General features: G+C 40.0%; 1 protein-coding gene and 1 long non-coding RNA gene across 4 annotated transcripts in view; one reads left to right on the top strand and one right to left on the bottom strand.

Moving 5' to 3' along the window:
• Positions 1 to 5784, bottom strand: part of smtnl (smoothelin, like) — a 28584-nt gene extending 22800 nt beyond the window's left edge. Inside the window, exons 1-2 of one of the 2 annotated variants that reach the window (XM_077566726.1) lie at positions 5651 to 5784; positions 4621 to 5407 (exon numbers count right to left, since the gene is read on the bottom strand). In XM_077566726.1, coding sequence (XP_077422852.1) covers positions 4621 to 5214 — 594 coding nt within the window. In that variant the 5' untranslated portion in view covers positions 5215 to 5407; positions 5651 to 5784. Of the gene's footprint in view, positions 1 to 4620; positions 5463 to 5650 lie in introns of both variants that reach the window. The other variant, XM_077566727.1, reaches the window with a different exon arrangement.
• On the top strand, positions 2496 to 10750 carry LOC144052549 (uncharacterized). Of its 2 annotated transcripts, XR_013294243.1 has the most exons (4): positions 2496 to 2564; positions 8904 to 8982; positions 9156 to 9308; positions 9873 to 10750. It is a non-coding gene; the product is annotated as an uncharacterized LOC144052549 (long non-coding RNA). The 2 variants fall into 2 exon arrangements; XR_013294242.1 differs by having other exon boundaries at positions 9156 to 10750.
• The last annotated feature ends 9737 nt before the right edge of the window (positions 10751 to 20487 follow it).

The raw sequence follows: 20487 nt of genomic DNA, 5'->3' as shown, positions 1-20487 counted from the left end.
CACTTAAATGTTGTACACCAAGCGACGCCCCTCTTCTCCGCAATAACCACGGTAGCTGCTGCAACCGACCAGTGCAAACACACGGTGAAAAGCCAGCGAGAAGGAAAGGCGGACACTCACCCCCGCTTTCACTGTTTAATTCAAACAGATGCTTGCTTGCAGCGGTTTTTCGCTTGCGTCACCACAACCTATTTCGGCCATATTCTTTCGGCTTTAATTTTATTTCATCCGAATGCCGAAAATGTCAAAAATAGCCATTTTCGGACAGAAATTTTCAGTGGCCGAATATTGGGTGCATCACTAGTATACAGAGAAGGGAAAAAATCTGGCCACGTATAAGAACTGAAACTATAGAATTGATGTTCCCTTTGCAGCTCCCACTATTCTGGGAAGACTTCGGTAAAATTCCACAATGTCTGTGTAGAAATGTTGTACTTTGAGTTCAAAACAACTTCTGTCAAGCCAAACAAGCAAAGCTTCTGATAGCTCACATTCTGTGTTCTACTTTATCACAACTCTTAGCTTGAGGGCTAATGGAGATCAGAGGTCACCCATACCCTGCTGCAGTAATCAATTTAAAGGTGTGCATTGATATGGGTTTGGTTGTTATTGATCAAATCGTCAGACACATGAAATCAACTTAATTTATAATTTCCACCTTTTTTTGTGTGTGAGCCGGAAACAAACAGGCCTGTGCACATCATTTTGCCACGAACCTTGGATTGATGCTAAAGAATGCTTGCAGTCTGTGTGTAAAACTGTCAGTGTTTCAAGCCTAAGAGACCTGTCTGAACAGCAAAGTGAACTGCATCTACGTCATCCACATATCCTCCAGACAGGAAGAGCAAGACTGGCAATCTTGTTGAGAAAACCCCCAATGAAATGAACCATTGCAATAAGAGTAGCCAAGCACACTCCCGGTGCAACTTTTGACCGACAGGAGGGGGATCTCCCACAGAGTCACGGAAACAAAGGTGCCCTTGTTTTGTTTTGCTTTGGCCACATGATTTCACAGTAGATAGCATTCCTGTGATGTAGCCACAAAGGCTATACAGTGAGGCAACAGTCACCTTAAAAGGTGAAATTAAATTTGCTTGATACTGACAATGATGAAGTGTTGACCATGTTTCTGCCTCAAGTAATCAAATTCTTAGTTGTAGTCTTGTTGCATCATTTTGGAAGGTGAAGCTGAAAGAGTTCAATTTAACAAGAGATTAAGAATGTCACTCCATACAAACAAATGATCAAGATGGATTGTGAAACAGGAAACGGAAGTCCATTGATACAAATATTGGCCTCTAGTTATAGCTCTGTTCATAAACATCTTCAGTTAATGCCAGGAAATTTTATTTAAATGTATTATTGTCCTGTTTTCGTGGTGATTGATAATGATCAACATTGTTTATTAACTCATTGACTATCAGCCATTTTCACTGAAGCAACCCCCTTTGCTCCTGGGTGTTTTACTTGATTTTGACTGATTTTGAAAGGCCAACAGAAAATTGTGCTTTATTGCTATAAAAACAAAATAAAAATCAGAGTCTCTTCTTTCATCAGGGAAAAAAAAGTATATTTCTATCTGTTTCTGTTTTGCAGCAATTAGCATTAGAATATAGCTAAGTTTCATCATTATTCACAAATTTGTTTAGAACTGTGAGTAAATGAGCTTTTTTGCAACATGGCCCTGGTTGATCTTTTATACACTGCTGCCACCTGCTGTCCGTTTTTTGTAATAACTACCATTGCTTTAAGCGTCGTCTTCAGGTCGGAGGCTGCATCAAAGCCTTCTGTTGTGCTATAGCATTAAAAAAAAAAACATGTTTAAAAAAACATATAAATACGTTTTTGGGAAAATGGCAATATTTAATATAGAACATTTTTATACGTGAGCAAATGAATTAAGCACTTATTTTCGTTTCTGTAATTTCTGACCACAGAAATGACTTCCAAAATTGAATTGAATTTAACAGCATCATTATCCTGTTTTGATTGTCTGTTCCCTTGTTCTCAAATCTCTGCCTTTGGACTGGACAGGCATGAAAATCCCTTGCCTTTCGGCAAAATTCACCGTTTTGAAACCAAAATAGGTCACCTACGTGAATCGTGCACATCCAATGAGAGAATATTTCGGTGGGGTGGGGGTAGGGGGTGACGGTGGATAACCAGATAGTCAGTGCATCAGTGAACCGTGAGTGGGTACCGAAGACGGCACCGATCCACGTTAAATCAAACGGTGCCACGTTCCGAAGCATGTCTTAAGTTGTGGCTGTCTACACTGAGATGTGTTGTTAATTTTCTATGGCTCACTTGAACGCAGCGTGCACACACAGCCAGCATACTGCCGTCACCCACTCGCGCTAGATTTCATTCACGCTACGCTAAAATGCATTTTCGGGTTTGGGATTTGGGTTAATAAGCAAGCGCACACCGGCAAGCCAAACGAGAGTGAAGCTTTGTGGTTCCTAGCATGCTTTGCTTGAGGGTGGTGCCCCACACCTCTCCTCGGCGCGGACCACACCGCGGACATAGCAGATGTCTGTTATCATCATAAATCATGTTATAAGGTGTGTGCCTTTACCATTGTTACAATATATTACTTATACCATATTTATAATTTCATGGGTAACGATAAAACTGCAAAACCTTGTGGCCAACCTGTAGCACTAGCAAACATTACATACCACGTTGGATACAGTCTACATTGAATTTGCTCCCGGGTCCCAATTATTCTCTTCTTTGTCGTTTATGTCCTCTTCCAACTGTCATTTTTTTTGCGAGATTTCACTCCAAGTTGGGATCGAATTCATCGCGCTGCGTGCGCATGCACGTTCTTAAAAAACTGCACAAAGAACCAAAATAACACTAATACAATTATTTAGCGTCTGTTCTTGTATTACGGCTTAATCTTGTCCTTTATGTTGTTCATTGTAAAGAACTTTGGTTATTAATTAATTGTATTATTTATACTTTATTAATGTTATATCTTGATTTTTTTTTTAATGGCTGTTAAAGTAAATGTTATTTTTTATTATTATTATTTTATTGTAAAATAATTTTTTATTTATTACCACAAACAACAGAACAAAATTAACGAAAATTGGTATTGTTCAGTACCGGTATCGATACCCCAGCACCGACAATTGTAACCAAACCGGTTCAAATGCAAAAGGTACCCATCCCAATTTGAATGCAGCGCATGCTCTTTTTTCAACATCCATCCACGGTCCGATAAATGTAGCAAAGACGTTCGCATTTTCGCAAACAGTTTTTCTTGACGCCATAAAATCTTGAACATTAACCCCACCCCAACCCAAAATATTTTCTCATCGGATATGCACAATTGCATATCCCGGTTTGATATTAACGGCCACAATTTTGGTCCTAGTCCTTCTCACCTTTTTCTCATCTTTCACATTTTTATGCCTGACTGTACTGTTTTTTAGTCTTACTTTCAGGATGGACTGGGGGGTTTTAGGTGCAAAATTCCAAATGAAACGCAATACTGTTCTCTCTGAAAGTTTCCTACTTCATATGCCAAGCTATGCAAGGTACTTAGTCTACACAAATACAATACACATACTGTACACGGATAAAGTTACCAAGTGTATATAAAATAATGAGAAGGATGATAAATCTGCTTTGAGCTTTCACTACAAACAAACCGGGCAGACCTGAACTATTTATAATAGTGTATGGTCACTTAAGCTGGGAGAAAAATAGTGGAAACTCAGACATGTACGAGTTTCTTATTAGACTTTGATTGAAATTGGGCTAATGAGAAGAGTTGAAGATTTGAAAAGGTTAAGTAAAAATATGTGACGTTTGTGTGTAACAAAGCAGGGAGAAACATGAGAGTTCCTGTTAGTGAATAAGTAAGTGTGCAACGTGATCATGTAGAGTTACACGGAAGCTGTTTATCTGGTAAAGATAGAACTGTTTGGGAAAGATAAACAAACGCAACATGACAATGAAACAGAAAACCACTAAAGACAGTCCAGGTTTCAGTGTTCCTGAATTGGAATCTGAATTATTTTAGAATGAAAAACAGGAGTCACACACAGATCATGGCAACAATGCTTGACAATTGTCTCACATAGTTGACTCAAGACTGAAAAAGCTCACATGCAACTGCAGTACCGTGGAGTGCTGCTTTCCAACCTCACTGACACATCCGTGCAACCACAACACAAACACAACACCAGCTCCACTCAAAATCCGCCTCTTCACCACAACAGCCCTTTCCCAGTTTGGAAAATTGCATCGCAATTACTGGAGTTAGAATTACAGTAGCAAAGGGGTATTGTTTGGTAAATTGTCATCACTCGATTGTGGCCAGTCAGTACAAATATGGCAAAAAGCAATAACACAATGGCAGGGGCACTTATGTTCCCTGGAGAAGAATGTGGAGTAGCTAGACTAAAATAAAATGAAATATCATTAAATTGCAGACATGTGGAGAAGAGACATAAAAATGCTACTAGATTTTGCCCAAATATGGCTTCTTGTCATAACACAACTCAAATTATTGGCTTGCAAATTATGAAGTGCTCAATGCAACACACTATGTGTGGGCTGTTTGTCAGATAAAAAGTGTTCAAATATGAATGTTTGGTGACTTACATTGTTTTTGCTGGAGACTGCAAATGTGGCCCGGCTGGAGAAGCGGCCAGTGGATGGGCTACTACTGGAAACAGGACCTGTGACAATGGCAGAAACTCTTGACGCGACTGGAGGACTGCCGGAGCTGGGGGACGAGGAGAACGTCGCAGGTGCGGATGCCGCGTTGTGGCCGTTGCAGGTCTGTGCCGGACTCCCCTGGGTGCAGGCATGGATGACATTCTGAGTGGGAGACTTCCTGTAGATCACCTCCTTGATCTCCCGGTGGTTGGCTTGGATGTCATTGAGATGGTTTCTGCCGTTTTGACTGAGAAGTTCCACTTGTCGGCTTAGAGCTTGCAGCTGAGTTCGGAGCTCTCGGTTCTCCTGCTGGAGCTGAGTCATGGCTCGCCCAAGAGTCCCACTCAGGCTGACCGCGTCTTCCAGGCGATGCTCCATGCCTAGCTTAAAGGCACTGACATCCATGTGGATCTCCCTGACGGCCTCCCTCAGAGTGCACTCATGACGGGCCAAAGCCTCACACACTGTCTCCCCATCGGGGCTGGAGGCTCGAGGATGACACAAGTCTCCCATCTCAGCCAAGATTGTTGCTTCCATTGAGTCTGCTGAGGATCTTTCAGTCTGGACGTCAGTGTTTTTGAAGGACCGGCTGGAGGGGAGGGGACTGACGGACAGAAGGTGCAAGGTGAGGGAGAGGGATGAAGGTCTGATCTGGTTAATGTCTCCTTCAATGCTGTCATGAGCCGCCTCTTCTCCAAAGAACTCTGCTCTTCAGCTGTGGACGTGTCCTCTGGTAGAGTACAAGACAGAAACAAGAAGAAGACTTGACCTTTTGCAGATAATTCCTGTAGATTAATGAGATTTGCATTACGGTCAGAGGATCACTTAACTTTTGTACAACACAACGCCCCAACGCACCAAAGAGAACGCAACATGTGTTTCTTAAAGACTCACATAAACTCTTCTTATGTTTCATAACTGCCATAAAACACTGCGATGAGGTAATCCTTACTAACAGCTGCAGCGAACTTACCTCAGCCTCATTCTGTGTTAAACATCACAGCTGTATGACATTGTGTGTGTGTGTGTGTGTGTGTGTGTGTGTGTGTGTGTGTGTCTATGTGTGTGTGCTCTGCACTGCCGGCTCTGGTTTGTTTAAACGTGCAGGCTGAGCAATGCTTTTGTCTGGAGGAGGGAGCAGAAGGGGAGGGAACAAGGAGGAGGAGGATGGCAGTGGAGTGAGGAAACATGGGGAGGGTAATAAATTTCCGGGAGGGGAGAGCGGTTGGCTTGTGGGGGGTATAGGCACTCTGTAAACTCTTGGAAAGACTATCCTCCTTTTTTTTTCAAATTTCTCACTTGTGGGACATTTGTAGAAAAACCTATCACAATATGTTGATACATCACTGAGCATGACACTGTGTAAAATAAATAACCAAAACTGACAATCATTTGCGGTGCTGCAGTCTCGCGCTAACCTGCTAGCTTGGTCTTCAGAGCTTTTCTGGAAGTATTTTGGAATATCCATGTCTGGAAAATAAATATTTTTTCAAATGCTCATTCCTTGTTTGCTAACAAGTAGGTATAAGATTAGCAAAGAGAAGCATAGTTGAGGAACCTTAGGCAGCTGGAATGATTAATAATCAACATAGAACTAGCAACATTTACGCTTTGCAGGTACATTATCACATCTTTTGGATTTTTAATTGAATGTACATTCCAAAATCTAAAAATTCAAACGGATAAATTTAGTGTTATGGTAATTCCTTATTATAATTATTAGAACTATTACTACTAATGTAGAAGCCTTGGCTTGCTAACGGAGTGGTTACAGTGCTAATGCTAGCTTAATTTGGTTAACGCTACTATTATGTTGACGCAGGACAGCATTTTCTGTGTCGACTTATCACAAATACACACTTTAATTGCATAGATGCCTTTACGAATAACCCTGTTTGAGAGTCACGCCCAGACAATAATTCAAAAAAGACCTTAATGAAGTACCGTAGCCTATTTTTCCATCCTTACTGTAGCTTTGCAATAATTCAATAGTCCATATAACTTTAAATACAATAAGGCGCACATTCATTTGCAATGTAAATGTAAAGCACCATCGCTATCAGTTTATTTTAGTCAAACGGTCAGCATAAACACCTTGCCCCTGCTGCTGGTATGTCTGCTTTCTGTCTGCCATTCTGCCATCATTATCTGTCCATCCACTTGGCCTGACAGTGTTTTGTTCAGATAAATAGTGCAACTGGAGTCGAGCGAGAAAAGCTTTCAGTGCAATGACGGTAAATCCCTTCAAGTGTATCAGGGTGGCTTTAAATGAGGTCTCTGTTTGCTTAAATGTACAGTACCTCACACTTCGATTTCATTACCTGTACTTTTCCATTATACTCATGTTTGATGTCAGTGTTTGATGAGATAGATGGCTAGTGACCCCGCCCCCTTGTAACTGGACTCCGACAGAGCAAACATTCAACACACGGGATAGCCTTTGTGAGTGAGTGAGTGAGTGAGTGCGCGTGTGTGTGTGTGTGTGTGCGTATACGTACCTTTTGTTAAATGGTGGGGCCAATATTTCAGGATTTCACAGAGTTGTGGTCCCACCCGTCCATGCGGTGCCATTTTGCTGGGCCCCACGTGTTTAGACCTCTTTTTGAGGGTCAATACTTGGTTTTAGAGTTTAGGTTTGAATTGGGTTATGGTTGACGTTAGGGTAAGGAATAGGGGTAGGCAATCATTTTTGACGGTTGGGGTTAGGGAAAGGGGCTAGGAAATCCATTATGTCAATGAGATGGCCCCATAAAGAGTGTGTGTATTTGTGCATGGGCATATGTGCGTGTATATGTGTGTAGTAAAACGAGTGTTTAAAACAGTAAGGCCCGATCTCAAGACTACCCCTAACGTGTCGTATCGTCCCGTCCCTGATTTACTGGAATATTGTAAACCTCCCACCCACTCCCCCGTCTTGCTCTCTCCCTCTGTGAGCATGCGGGAGGAAGTCAGGGGAGTGGGGGGCTGAGACACATACAGCAACGAATCAGAGGAGTTCAAAGGTCATGAAGTATTTGCTTCATCAGTCATCAAGGTTTCTTTTTCCGATATGTGAGTCTTATGCTTGCAATACACAGGTGTCAATCTGTACCACAAAGTCAATGAAGTCTTAAAAACTAATGGAATCTGTTACTCGGAATGGCATCACAAATCACCCTGTCTCAAGCATTTGTTCTGTCTCATATGTCAGTGTAGTGTAGTTTGGAGCCCTGGTAAGACTTAGCCGTCTTATCACTCCAGCCCCCCACCCCCATCCCCACCCCCCCCCCCCCCCCACACACACACACACCATTTTCACAATTCACTCATGTAGCATGTGAACCACAATGAGATCAAATTGCTGGTGTTTTGGTTGCATACAATAAAAAGGACCACTGTGATCTAATGTGAATTGCAATGTGACATGAAATCTATCTTTTGAAAATAGACTTTTCATTGTTTATTTGTTTTTTTTGTATCAAACACAGTTCATAAAAGTAGTATAAACATGATATGATATTCTTGTAAAGCACTTCTGTGACTCACGCTGAGACTCGATCATGACTCACTGAGCTATCAAAATGAGTTTGAGTTTATTTATAAAATGAAACTACTTAAATCCCTTGAGGCGCTTAGATTAGGACTACTGCGGGCCCACTCTGAGAAGCCCTTCTTTCCAGTAACAATGAGTCAGCAGGTACTACGAATGACCTGCCTGAATCAGTGTGGGATGAAATAAAATCCCAAGATGTTGTCAAAAAATGTCTCTTGCCGTCCAAGTTGAATTTGATATTATTTGGACAACCTGAATATGATTCACTTTGACAAAAACATACTTTCTGTTTATCTAACACGATTACTGGAACTACAAACAGAATAGGTTGTAGGGTATAGTTTTAGCTTAGTACGGTTTTTGACCTCCAGAAGTGTGTGTTGATAATGCGGGAACATTTGAATCAATAGTGTATGATGGAAGGTTCCCATGCAGATCTGTAAGATCTGTAAAATATGCAACATGTGGACAAAAACAATGATATCGGAGTCCGAGCAAAAGGTGAAAAGGGATGTTTTAATCGTTGATGCCTTTAAGATGTCTCTGAAATCACTACAGCGGCAGTTGCAGCAACACATAAGAGGAGAAGAATGGAAATGAAACACCTGTACATTCTAAACACATGGTGCACAAGTGCTTATTTTATTTTAATGTATTTCCATAATTTAAAATATGTTTGAAAAATTCTTGTTAGGGTCGCGGGTGAGCTGGAACCTATCCCAGTTGACTTCAATATCTTCAAATCTTCAATATCTCAAGAAGGAATAACAACAGTAAGGTCAAGAAGAAGGTTCTTTTTGGTTATTATTATGGTATGATATAGACATATTGTTGCTTTATTTGAACAAAAAATACTTTCTCAAGTGAACATGAATGTGGATCTATGTTATAAGTGGTGCACAGAAAACAACAAATAATTGTTTTTGTTTCCACTGATCTGTGGGAGGTGTGGTTGACTCCGGTGGACGGCGGACAGTCTCCAAAAAGAAAGAAGAAGCAATGACACACCTGCAAAATACCACACCCAAGACAAGATTTACACACATCCAGCTAGACTGAAATGAAACTGGGCAGCAAAACCTTCAGACTCATCTCAAAGGTGAGATGCAGCTGAGTACACAAAAGTGGCAAATGTTAGCCGACACAATTGACTATAAACCCAGTAAGGCTCTGAGGTCTGAGTTTTATTGCAAACATGGTGAAGCAGTATTTAGCTGTTATACTGCATGCATATTATCGCTGCCAACAGAAATTAAGTCAGCCCAAAGTGTAAATGCTTTTGAATACAGGTTTAATATTATGCCCCCCTTACGATAAGCATTTTTGAAATCCAAAATCTTGTTCTTCCACTTCATGTTTTTAATAGTAATTGTGTAAAGCTCCATTTTATTTATTTCCTTTTTCTTTTAAATGTCTTGTACTATTTGTTTTTAAATGTTTTTTTAAATTCTGGACTTTTGATTATATGAAGCACATTGAGTTACGTTGTGTATCAAATGTGCTACATAAATACTGTAAAGCCGCCTTGGCCTGTTTAAGTGGGGTTTTTTTCTACCAAGATACATTATAAAAACTTTTCTAACCATGAATGTGGCCTAAAATGTAAAACCATTAGCCCCTAAGAATGCGTCCTCAATCTGCTGCTCTTCTCCCTCTACACCAGGGTTGCCCAATCCTGGTCTTCGAGGGCCGGAGTCCTACAGGTTTTAGATGTGCTCCAACACACCTGATTCTAAAGCTCAAGATCGTAATCAAGCTTGCTGATGAGCTGAATATAGGAATCAGGTGTGTTGGACTACGGACACATCTAAAACCTGCAGGACTCCGCCCCTTGAGGACCAGGATTGGGCAAGCCAACTCTACACTAATTGTTGCACCTCAACGCACCCAGCCTTCAAACTCCTGAAGTTTGCAGACGACACCAGAGTCATCGGACTCGTCAATGACAGCGATGAGTTGACATATGGACAGGAAGTGGAGTGACCGGTGCTCTGAAGCGGCCAACACAACTTGGAGCTGAACACGCTCAAGATTGTAGAGATGATTGTGGACTTCAGGAAACATCTTTTGCCACATCTGTGCAACTGCTCTACGTCAATCCGTCGAGACCTTCAAGTTCTTGGGAATGCTTGTCTGTCAGGATCTGAGGTGAGAGACTGAAATCAGCTCCATCCTGGAAAAGGCACAGCAGAGGGTGTACTTCCTGCTACTGCTGAGGAAGCACGGCTTTTCAAATGCAGGATCTGATGAGACAGTGCTTTACAGCAGCCACTCAATCAGTCCTGTGTTCATCCATCACAGTCTGGTTTGGTGCTACCACAAATAAAAGAGACAAAATCAGACTTCAACAGAGAGTTAGGACTCCCAAGAAGATCATTGATTCCTCTCCTACTCACTCTTGACGACTTCACTGTAAGAACTAATACAAGGGCAAATAAAATCTTCTCAGACCCTCCAAATCCTGGTCACCACCTCTTCATTGTTCAGGTCTACCGATTAATGATGTCCATACATTGATTAACGACTCTCTCGACTCATGTGTTATGCCCTAAATGTTCTTTTTGTTGCTGTAATATTAGTACTAGTGTGGCTCAAACTACCAGAGGCTAATTCATTGTGTGTTCTTACATACTTGGCCAATAAAGATCAATCTATCTGATTGCTTTTTTTTTTGTATTACTAAAAACTGGCATTTAAACAGTGTTGTATACACTTCCGCTGTGTATTCATATAAATGGAATGTGTCTGTACTCTGTGAGCTCATATGTTGTCATGCTGACCACCACTGCTGAACCTCTCAACCAAGGCTGAATCTAACGGCCACCAAAGCTGGGGAGAGTGCAACAGTATTGTCAAACTAACCACATTCTTCCTCTGTAATTTCTTCCTTCATCATTACCCACATCCTTCATAATATGCATTCATTTGGAGGGTGAGGGTACACACACACCAACACTTCCTTTTCACTCTCTTACATGACCACGCCAGCATATGAAAACACACAGTCCTGACTGCTGCTGACTGACCATAAACATTAAAAGGTATGTCCCACAGAGAAGAATGTACGTCATCATGATTAAACAGACTGCAAGGATTTCTGCACTGCCTTTAAACTCATGTATACACACTTGGATAGTGGATATGCGCTTGCTACAAACATTGGAAGACAGTGTTGTACAAGAGAAATAGTCCAAATACTGTTGTATACGACATAAATTAGGGCCACGTATAAATATATATTTTTAGAGTATTCAGAGAAAAAAACTCGCAAATTTGCCATTTAATAAACTCGCAAAGTTAAGAATTTTTTCTCTCGCAAATTTGCGATTTTATAAAGTGGCAAATTTGCCACTTTATATAGTGGTAGATTTGCGAGAAAAAAACTCATAAACTTACAAGAAATACATGTAGTGTAGCTATAGTCTAATCATGTGAGGATTTGTTGGTGGTTAATGGGACACTGTTTATAAAAAGAAAAGGCAGGATGGAGACGGATTCATTCTTAAATTAAAACTTTACTCTTCATTCAGAGCGACAACACTTCCTGATCCCCTATCAGCTGACTAACACTAACCAATCAGATGCTAGCATACCATAGGTAAATGCAAGTGAATGTCAGAGAGCAGCAGATTCGACACATCAATTTAGATACTTGTACAAAAAAATACCAAAATGTATGAATGTGTCAATAATAATTCTGGAAACATAAATGTACGAGTAAATCTACATTTTAAACAAATTCACTTAAATGCTTGATCGTCCGGGTGTGGACCTTCGCAAAGAGAGACGTCTTTGTCGCTGGCTAGTGGCCGTACGCAACGGTTCAAAGAGCGAATGCTTAACATGATATGGTTAATCTATGCTAAAGCAATTACTATTTCCTTATTTGGAAACCTGAAGTATTGGCACTAACAGTCGAGTAGTACGCTACGTATATTTCTCGTAAATTTGTAATTTTTTCTCTCGCAAATCTGCCACTATATAAAGTGGCAAATTTGCGAGTTATTTTTTCGGAATATTGCCCTCGCCCTCTAAAAAAATAAATAATAAATATACGTGGCCCTAATACGCTGTCGTAGTTTTACATTGAGTCAGGTCAATTAAAAAAAAAAAAAATCACCATGGTTTCTGTTGTGTAAATTATCTTCATCCCGACAGATTAGACAGCTCTGTGTCATTCAGTGGTTGCTGATTACGCATAAATGACCGTAATGATAGTCTTGCTTGCACATTTCCTTGGGGCAAGCAATGAATGTGTCTGTCATCACAAGTGAAAAATGAGCCTGATCTCTGAGTGATTGTTTACCCCACCGAAACTAGGTGACCCTCCATCTCAATGTATCCTGGGTACAACCTCCTCCAAAGTCAGCTGTGGTTTGCTTTTAAGTAGCAGTTTGACATCTGCTTCAAAATGACAGTGTACATGAAGGTGCTGTTCGGAAGAGACCACCATTCCATGGGTGGTTATAATTCAAATGTGAGAAGAGCTGACTAGACTTCTTTGATAATTTAACAGGAAAAACAGATTTAGTGGTAAGGGGAGGTCAAAAGATTTTCTAGGAGTTATACTGACGTGAGTGGTGAGCAGGCTTGGGGAGTAACGGAATACATGTACCGCTGTTACGTAATCAGATTGCAATTTTTTTTTAAACTGTATTCCATTACAGTTACAGAAAAAAAAACATGTAATCAGGTTACAGGTACATTTATTAAAAATGGGGATTACTTCGAGGTATTACAATTACGATGAGAGAGAGAGAAGGAGAGAGCATGTGCATGCCAGCGCGAGTGGGACCGTTGCTACATGTCGGGGAGGTGGAAACGAACGAACTGACGAGTCGTGTCCTCCACACGCGGGCAGTTTGAAAAAGCTTCACGGACGGGAGGAGGAAATGCCGACCGGTATTCACTGGAACTTACTCGGAGCGAAAGTTTGAGCTGAGAGTCCAGTGGCATGCTACGCGCTGTAGCTTCTTGCTAGCCTACAACCACAATGTGAGTTACACCTTCCAAACAAATCTTCCTGCCACCAATTCACTATTTAAACATCATACACAACATATACACGGCTAAACTTGTGACTGGGATAAAAGTTCATTTTGCAGTTGATGTCACACATCGTCAACCTCATTGGATATCTATCTATCTATCCATCCATCCATCCATCTATCAAACTGTGAGGTGTGGTTGCTTTCAGTGACAGTTCAAAAACAGCATGTGGCCATCAATCAATCAGCCTTCATGCTTTTTAATTACACAAGGATTTTTGCTATTTGTAGGCTGCCCGGGTCCCTATCGCCCGCAAATAGCAGGGGCACATTGTATAGAATATATATTGTGGTGATATTTATTTTTAATTTGTCTTTATGAGCATACTCAATATTGGAGTCATCTAAACGTAATCCAGTTACATTACTTTAATATTATGGTACTTGGATTACGTTACTAACTACATTTTTTAGCAGGTAACTTGTAACTGTAATGGATTACATTTTAAAAGTAACCCTCCCAACCCTGGTGGTGAATTGACTGTGTTGACTACTTTCTACAGCCTTCAATGTAGACGTAAACCAAATTACAACCTCCTTACAAGTAGTACAAAAAATAAGAGCACAAATACAACGACAAAGAGATGTGCTGTACCTAAAAGTGATTGGTTAGAAAAACTGCTACAAGAATGAATGAATATAAATGTGTGATGTGTGTGGTGCGGCTCAACTGAAATTGTGGAGGATCAAATTGCATGTTGATGGTGAACACACAACTTGTCACTGAGTCATTCACGACACTTTCTAAAGCAGAACGTTGTAACCATGGAGTCATTTCACGCTTAGACTTTTTCCTTCCGTGGATGCCAATGGCACTTTGAAAGCCAGTGTGTGCACACAAAGTGCCACGTGTGTGCGTGACCTTGCCTTGCAGGGGAACAGCACTTGCTGAAGACATTTAACGGGACTGAGAAGTGTATACAAGAGGACGAGTAAACGGGTGAAAAGCACTTGAGTCGCTGAAGGTCACGATCAATTACCAGCAGTTTTCATGTAAACACAAGGCGAGCAATGCAGCTTGCAGTCATTAATCACAATATGGGGCACTTAGTGCACAGTTAATTTTCCACATAAAATGTTATCCAGTGTCTCAGTCCATATACAGTATTATTGCACATATACAGTAAAGTGAGTACACCCCTCAGATATTTAATTATATCTTATCTATGGACAAAATGGACACAAAGACAAATAGTCAGTATACAGCGCATATAAAAAGTATAAATGTATTGTTCCCTCAAAATAACTGAACTGAATTGGTCACGAGCAAATTACAGGGTCCACCTAGACAAACAAACAACCATTCACATTCACATTATATGGAGCAACAGCAATATTTGACACAGTTTGACCTCAGCTTGCAAATTAACTCATTTGCTCCTAAAAATGTATGAAAACGTTCTATTTTAAATATTGCCATGGTCCCAAAAACGTATTGACATGTTTTTTTTTATATGCTAGAGCATACAGAAGGCTTTGATGCAGCCTCTGACCTGAAGAGGTTGCCTAAAGCAATCATACTTATTACCAAAAACGTCCAGCAGGTGGCAGCAGAGTAGAAGGCCAGGGCCATGTTGCAAAAAAGCTCGTTTCCCCAGTGTTTTCAACAGGTCTGTGAATAATGAAGAAACTTAGCTATATTCTAATGATAATGGCTACAAAAAGGAAACAGATACAAATACACTTTTTTTCCTGATGAAAGAAGAGACTCTAATCTTTCTGTTGGTAAGTTCCATGTTTTTATAGCAATAGAACACAATATTCTGTAGAATCTTGCAAAATCAGTCAAAAATCCAATAAAACAGCTGGGAGCGAAGGAGGTTGCATGCATGCATTTTCTAACCGCTTGTCCTCACAAGGGTCGCAGGGGGTGCTGGAGCCTATCCCAGCTGGCTTAAGGCAGTAGGCGGGGTACACCATGAACTGGTTGCCAGCCAATCGCAGGGCACACAGAGACAAGCAAGCATCCACACTCACAATCACACCTATGGACAATTTAGAGTGTTCAATTAACCTGCCATGCATGTCTTTGGAATGTGGGAGGAAACCGGAGCACCCAGAGGAAACCCACGCAAGCACAGGGAGAACATGCAAACTCCACCTTAGGCCCATAAAGGCCGAAGCCTGGACTCGATCTCACGTATTCTGGACTGGGAGGCGGACGTGCTAACCAGTCAACCACCGTGCCGCCCCGAAGGAGGTTGCTTCAGTGAAAATAGCTAGGAATGAATGAGTTTTAAGAAGCAAGATGTTCCTAATGTGAATAGAACTGCAAACAACATTTTAATCAACTCCTGCATAGTTATGCAATGACATGGCTCTGACACCCTTTTTATGGTCAGACTTAAATATGTGCTGGTTTGAAACAAATAAATCACATTTATATTTTGCTCCTTTTTAGCTGGAAAAGGCCCATAACCAGAGCTGCTGGCTAGAATGAGCTTATCCAGGCAGGCCAGAAACTGTATTAACTTTTTATTTTTTTAACTTTAGCTCACTGTCGCCACCCCCCCCCCCCCCCTCCTTTTTTTTATTACTTGGAAGAGATTTGCAATCTGACCTCACCAGGGAAATTGGCAGGAACACAAAGTGCAGTGCGTATGCAGAGGTCCACCAGACAGAACAGAACAGAACAGAGATGGCAATTAGCCGCTTTGTTTTTCCACACAAGCTTTTCTTCATAATCGCACCGGTGTTATAACAAATCTGTCACAACAGCTCAGAGAAGAGAGTTAGTCAAGTGAAGCGGTATCATTACAGAGGGTGGTTATTTAAAGCGGTTGTTTAAAGAGGGGCAGAGCAAGTGGGAAGAAGGGAAGATGAGAATTTCAATGAAGACCCACAACACATTAAAACACAAAACATGATGCAAATTTTCCAATAGCTGTCATACTTCACTGAAGAAAACAAAACAAAACAGCAAGACCCACAAACAAACAAGCTAAAGTGGCTTTCAGGTCCAGCAGACTAAAAACTCTGAATTTTGTGTTGTGTATGCATCTGACTGCAAAGGATTTTCCATCCATAAATCCTCATCTAAACCATCTATCCTGTTTACAGTTGCGGGTGAGTTGGAGCCTATCCTAGCTGGTCTTGGGTGAGAGGCCAGCTACACCCTAGACTGGTCACTAGCCAATTGCACAGCACTTAACCCTATAAAGCCTGACCAGGAAATATACGAGACAAAAATCTGAATCTTTGTAAATAGAGCATTATATATATATATATATATATATATATATATATATATATATATATCCCTAAATAAAAAAATTAATAAAAATGTGATTCAAAAATAAACAACAATAAATATATAAGTAGAAATAAATATCAATCAATAAATAAAAACGCTCTGCTCTTACACTTATTTATTTCATACTGCATGTATGTTTATTGCTCAAACACAACCTGTGCTACCTTAAATATAACCATCCACTGTCACGCTAAAGGATAATCTATGATCAAAATTAATAGTGTGATTAATCTGCATTAATTCATGATTAATGCAATATTTTTTGGTGATTAATTAATCAGTTATTGCTTTAACTTTGACAGCACTAATATATATATATATATATATATATATATATATATATATATATATATATATATCCCTGAATAAATAACTAAAAATAAATAAATAAAAAATGAGATTCAAAAAATAAATACAACAATAAATATATAAATAGAAATAAATATCAATCAATAAATAAAAACGTTCTGCTCTCACATTTATTTACTTCATACTGCAGACGCTCAGTCAGGTCGAAATGTTATTCAAATGAGGGGGCGGTCTTAGGCGTGTCTTGGGTTGGGCTATGCCATTGCAAGGGGTGTTTTGAATGTTGTTCCCCATTGTGGGATGGAATGCAGCTGACACCCAGCCAATCGAAGCGGCTCCCCTCATCCCTCTTCAAATCAGGGTCGTGGTAGCACACATTGCAGAAGCAGAAATTGACTCACTGGGGTCCACGCACTAAGTGCGTTTATTATTTTTGGAGGAAAATCAACTTCCACATATGACTTTTGATTTGTGTTATATTTGATACATCCGGTCACAATGCTTCTGATTCGTGCATTCATAACTGTCAAAAATATAATAATAAACAGACAAATCAAACATATTAGTATTTCCAAAAATCTGAAAGGATACTTCCCACTATTAATAAGTATAGGTGATCTTGCAAGGTCACTAGAAATGGATCTAATGGATTATCCATGCAATGCATGTGTCAGATCATATATGACCGGGTTTTAGGGAAAAAATATACTCATGAAATAGAGGGCTCAAAATTTCTTGTAATTAATATGATACGTTTGGCGTTATAGGGTTATAGGGACAAACACATTCACATCCATGGGTAATTTAGAATCTTCAATTAACCTAACATGAATGTCTTTGAAATGTGGGAGGAAGCCTGTCCAAATACGGTACAGTAAGTAACACCCAATTCACACTGACTGCAGAAAGTTTTACGTACGGCATCCGCACGGCCTGCATTTCACTCCGCGTGGGTTGCGTGAGCTGTCCATGTCCGGAAATCAGCACCCGCCAGACCACAAGATCACGGGGGTTCATGCTGGAGAGTTGAGTTCACACGATAACAACAGTGTATAGAGAGTCCTATTTGTAAACAATAGCCATGCTTGTCTATTGTCACATCGATGACATGCTTTTTGGACATTATTTGTGGGACCATGGGTGAGTACGTTTTGTGTTTAAATTGTGTTATTTTGTCATGTTTAATGTATTTGAGGTTGTTTTTTTTGTCTTTTAAATGTCCGACTCATGTCATTCTACGTAGCTAGCTTTAAAAAAAAAAAAAACTAAACAAAAAACGAGTTCGCAAATTTTGAAATACAGTATACCTGATCTACCTTGATGCCGACGCCTCACTTCCTGTCCGGCTCGTGTAATTTCTTCAGCTTCATGAAAATCCGCATGCGGAATCCTGAAAAAATTGAAAGCTTGCGGAAACCTTCTGCAGCGCCACATCTGAACCGCACCGCATACGCACCGCACTGCAGCTGGTGTGAATTGACACGCAGACTCGAATGCTTTCGATTCCTTGCGGCGGCCGTGTGGAAAACGCTCTGCGTCCGTTCCGCAGGTAGTGTGAATTGGGCGCTGGATGCCGTTTCCTGTTCAAAATTACACTATTATACATCAAAGTTAATTGGCGTATTCTATCTAGGCACATTGTGCTAATTGTTTACATCACCTATTAACTTATCTTGCTGACTTGGTAATACATTTGAGCCTATTTTTGTCTTCTCATCGTCACGTCCTGACCCTGTTGTGTGAATACTGATGAGGATTAGTCTCGGCAACCATACCAGAGAACATGCGGTAAGCAGATAGATGCAAAGCTGAGAAACATGAAAGGGAGGCTTGAAGCCAATTTAAAGGTAATTCTAACATTCTCTAACGAGCAACGAGGGAAGACACCATTTCAAATAGTACAGCAGAGAAGCACATGTGACTGTTCCCTCTGATTTGTGCTGAGACGTTTCTCAACTGAAACAATACCTTTGGGATTAACTACAAGAGAAATTGTGAGCCATCTCCCAGATCTTACAACATTTCTTTTATCAATGTATAAGAATTCCCACAGGCAGATTCCAGAATTTTCATAATGGCCATGATGCTTGCATACACCAGGGTTAATATAGTTTTGGAATTTTGCACTTTTGTTAGTTTTTATCTTGTTTTAAGTTTTGGTTTTTAAATTTAGTTAGTTTTAATTAGTTTTCAGGGTGGTTCTGTTAGTTTTTATTCGTTTTAGTTTAGTTTTAGTTAGTTTCAGTATTAGTTTTAGTTTTTTAGTTTTTAAAAGTGTATTACTTAAAACGGGAGCAACGTCATCTGAAGGTGCTTTTCTATTGGCTGCTGCTAGATGACGTCACTTTTGTGTGACACACTTTCAAATGTCCTTATTCCGGTTAATATCAAAATAAATCATCCCCAAAGGCTCATACATTAAATTGATTACCAAAGACTAAAACAAAGGACATTTTTGCTATAATTATAGTTAGATTTAGTTAGTTTTGTAAATATAAAATGTAGGTTCAGTTAGTTTTCGTTTTTTAAAAAGCATTTTCGTTTTTATTTTATTTAGTTAATACATTTGTTTTTTTAATTTTAGTTTGTTAGTTTTAGTTAACTAAAATAACCTTGATACTAACACATTCGGCCATGATCTGGAACATTTAAACAGTTTTGTGGAAAGCAAAATCTACAAGTTGACCAATTAGTTGTTGCATCATTTGCTGTTTTCTTTCCCACCTGCTCTGCTTTGTCTGTCTTCTCTGAACACGTGAGAACCGGAATGGGCTGCACACATTGTCCCTCAGCCCTGCATGGAGGCACTTGGTGCTGGCAACCGGCTAACGCAAACATCTGCAACTGGTCAACACTTACTCTCTGTTTATTGCTGTGCTAAGGCTCACAGCAGAAAGGGACATTCAGATGTCCTCATTTTCTACTTCAAAGTTGGTGTACACTGTGTTAATGAATGTACTTTTTTTTCTCTTAGTTTTATTCTGTTTATCGTTTCCCAGGTAATAAAAATTATTTTATGTCCCAATTGCAACAGGTTAACAATGATATTACAGACAGTAGCTGCAAATGTTATATCGATTGATAGTCGGGCTGTCACTATCAAATATTTTTGGAAAGATGCCACATCACACACGATCGGGGATGCAAGGTTGTTCTCCAATTGCCCACGTCACATGTGTGGCCAACTATATCATCTGCTAGGGGAGATCTTACACTTTACCAAAATAAACGCACTTAGTGCATGGACCCCAGTGAGTCAATTTCTGCTTCTGCAATGTGTGCTACCACGGCCCTGATTTTAAGTGGAATTAGGGGAGCTGCTTCGATTGGCTGGGTGTCAGCTGCATTCCATCCCACAATGGGGGACAACATTCAAAACACCCCTTGCAACGGCAGAGCCCAACCCAAGACACGCTTAAGACCGCCCCCTCATTTGAATAACATTTCGACCTGACTGAGCGTCTGCAGTATGAAATAAATAAATGTGAGAGCAGAACGTTTTTATTTATTGATTGATATTTATTTCTATTCATATATTTATTGTTGTATTTATTTTTTGAATCTAATTTTTTATTTATTTATTTTTATTTATTTATTCAGGGATATATATATATATTAGTGCTGTTAAAGTTAAAGCAATAACTGATTAATTAATCACAAAAAAATAT

This window comes from Vanacampus margaritifer, chromosome 5 (assembly GCF_051991255.1).
Source record: "Vanacampus margaritifer isolate UIUO_Vmar chromosome 5, RoL_Vmar_1.0, whole genome shotgun sequence".
Taxonomy (NCBI): domain Eukaryota; kingdom Metazoa; phylum Chordata; class Actinopteri; order Syngnathiformes; family Syngnathidae; genus Vanacampus; species Vanacampus margaritifer.
This window is presented reverse-complemented; position numbering and strand designations above follow the sequence as displayed.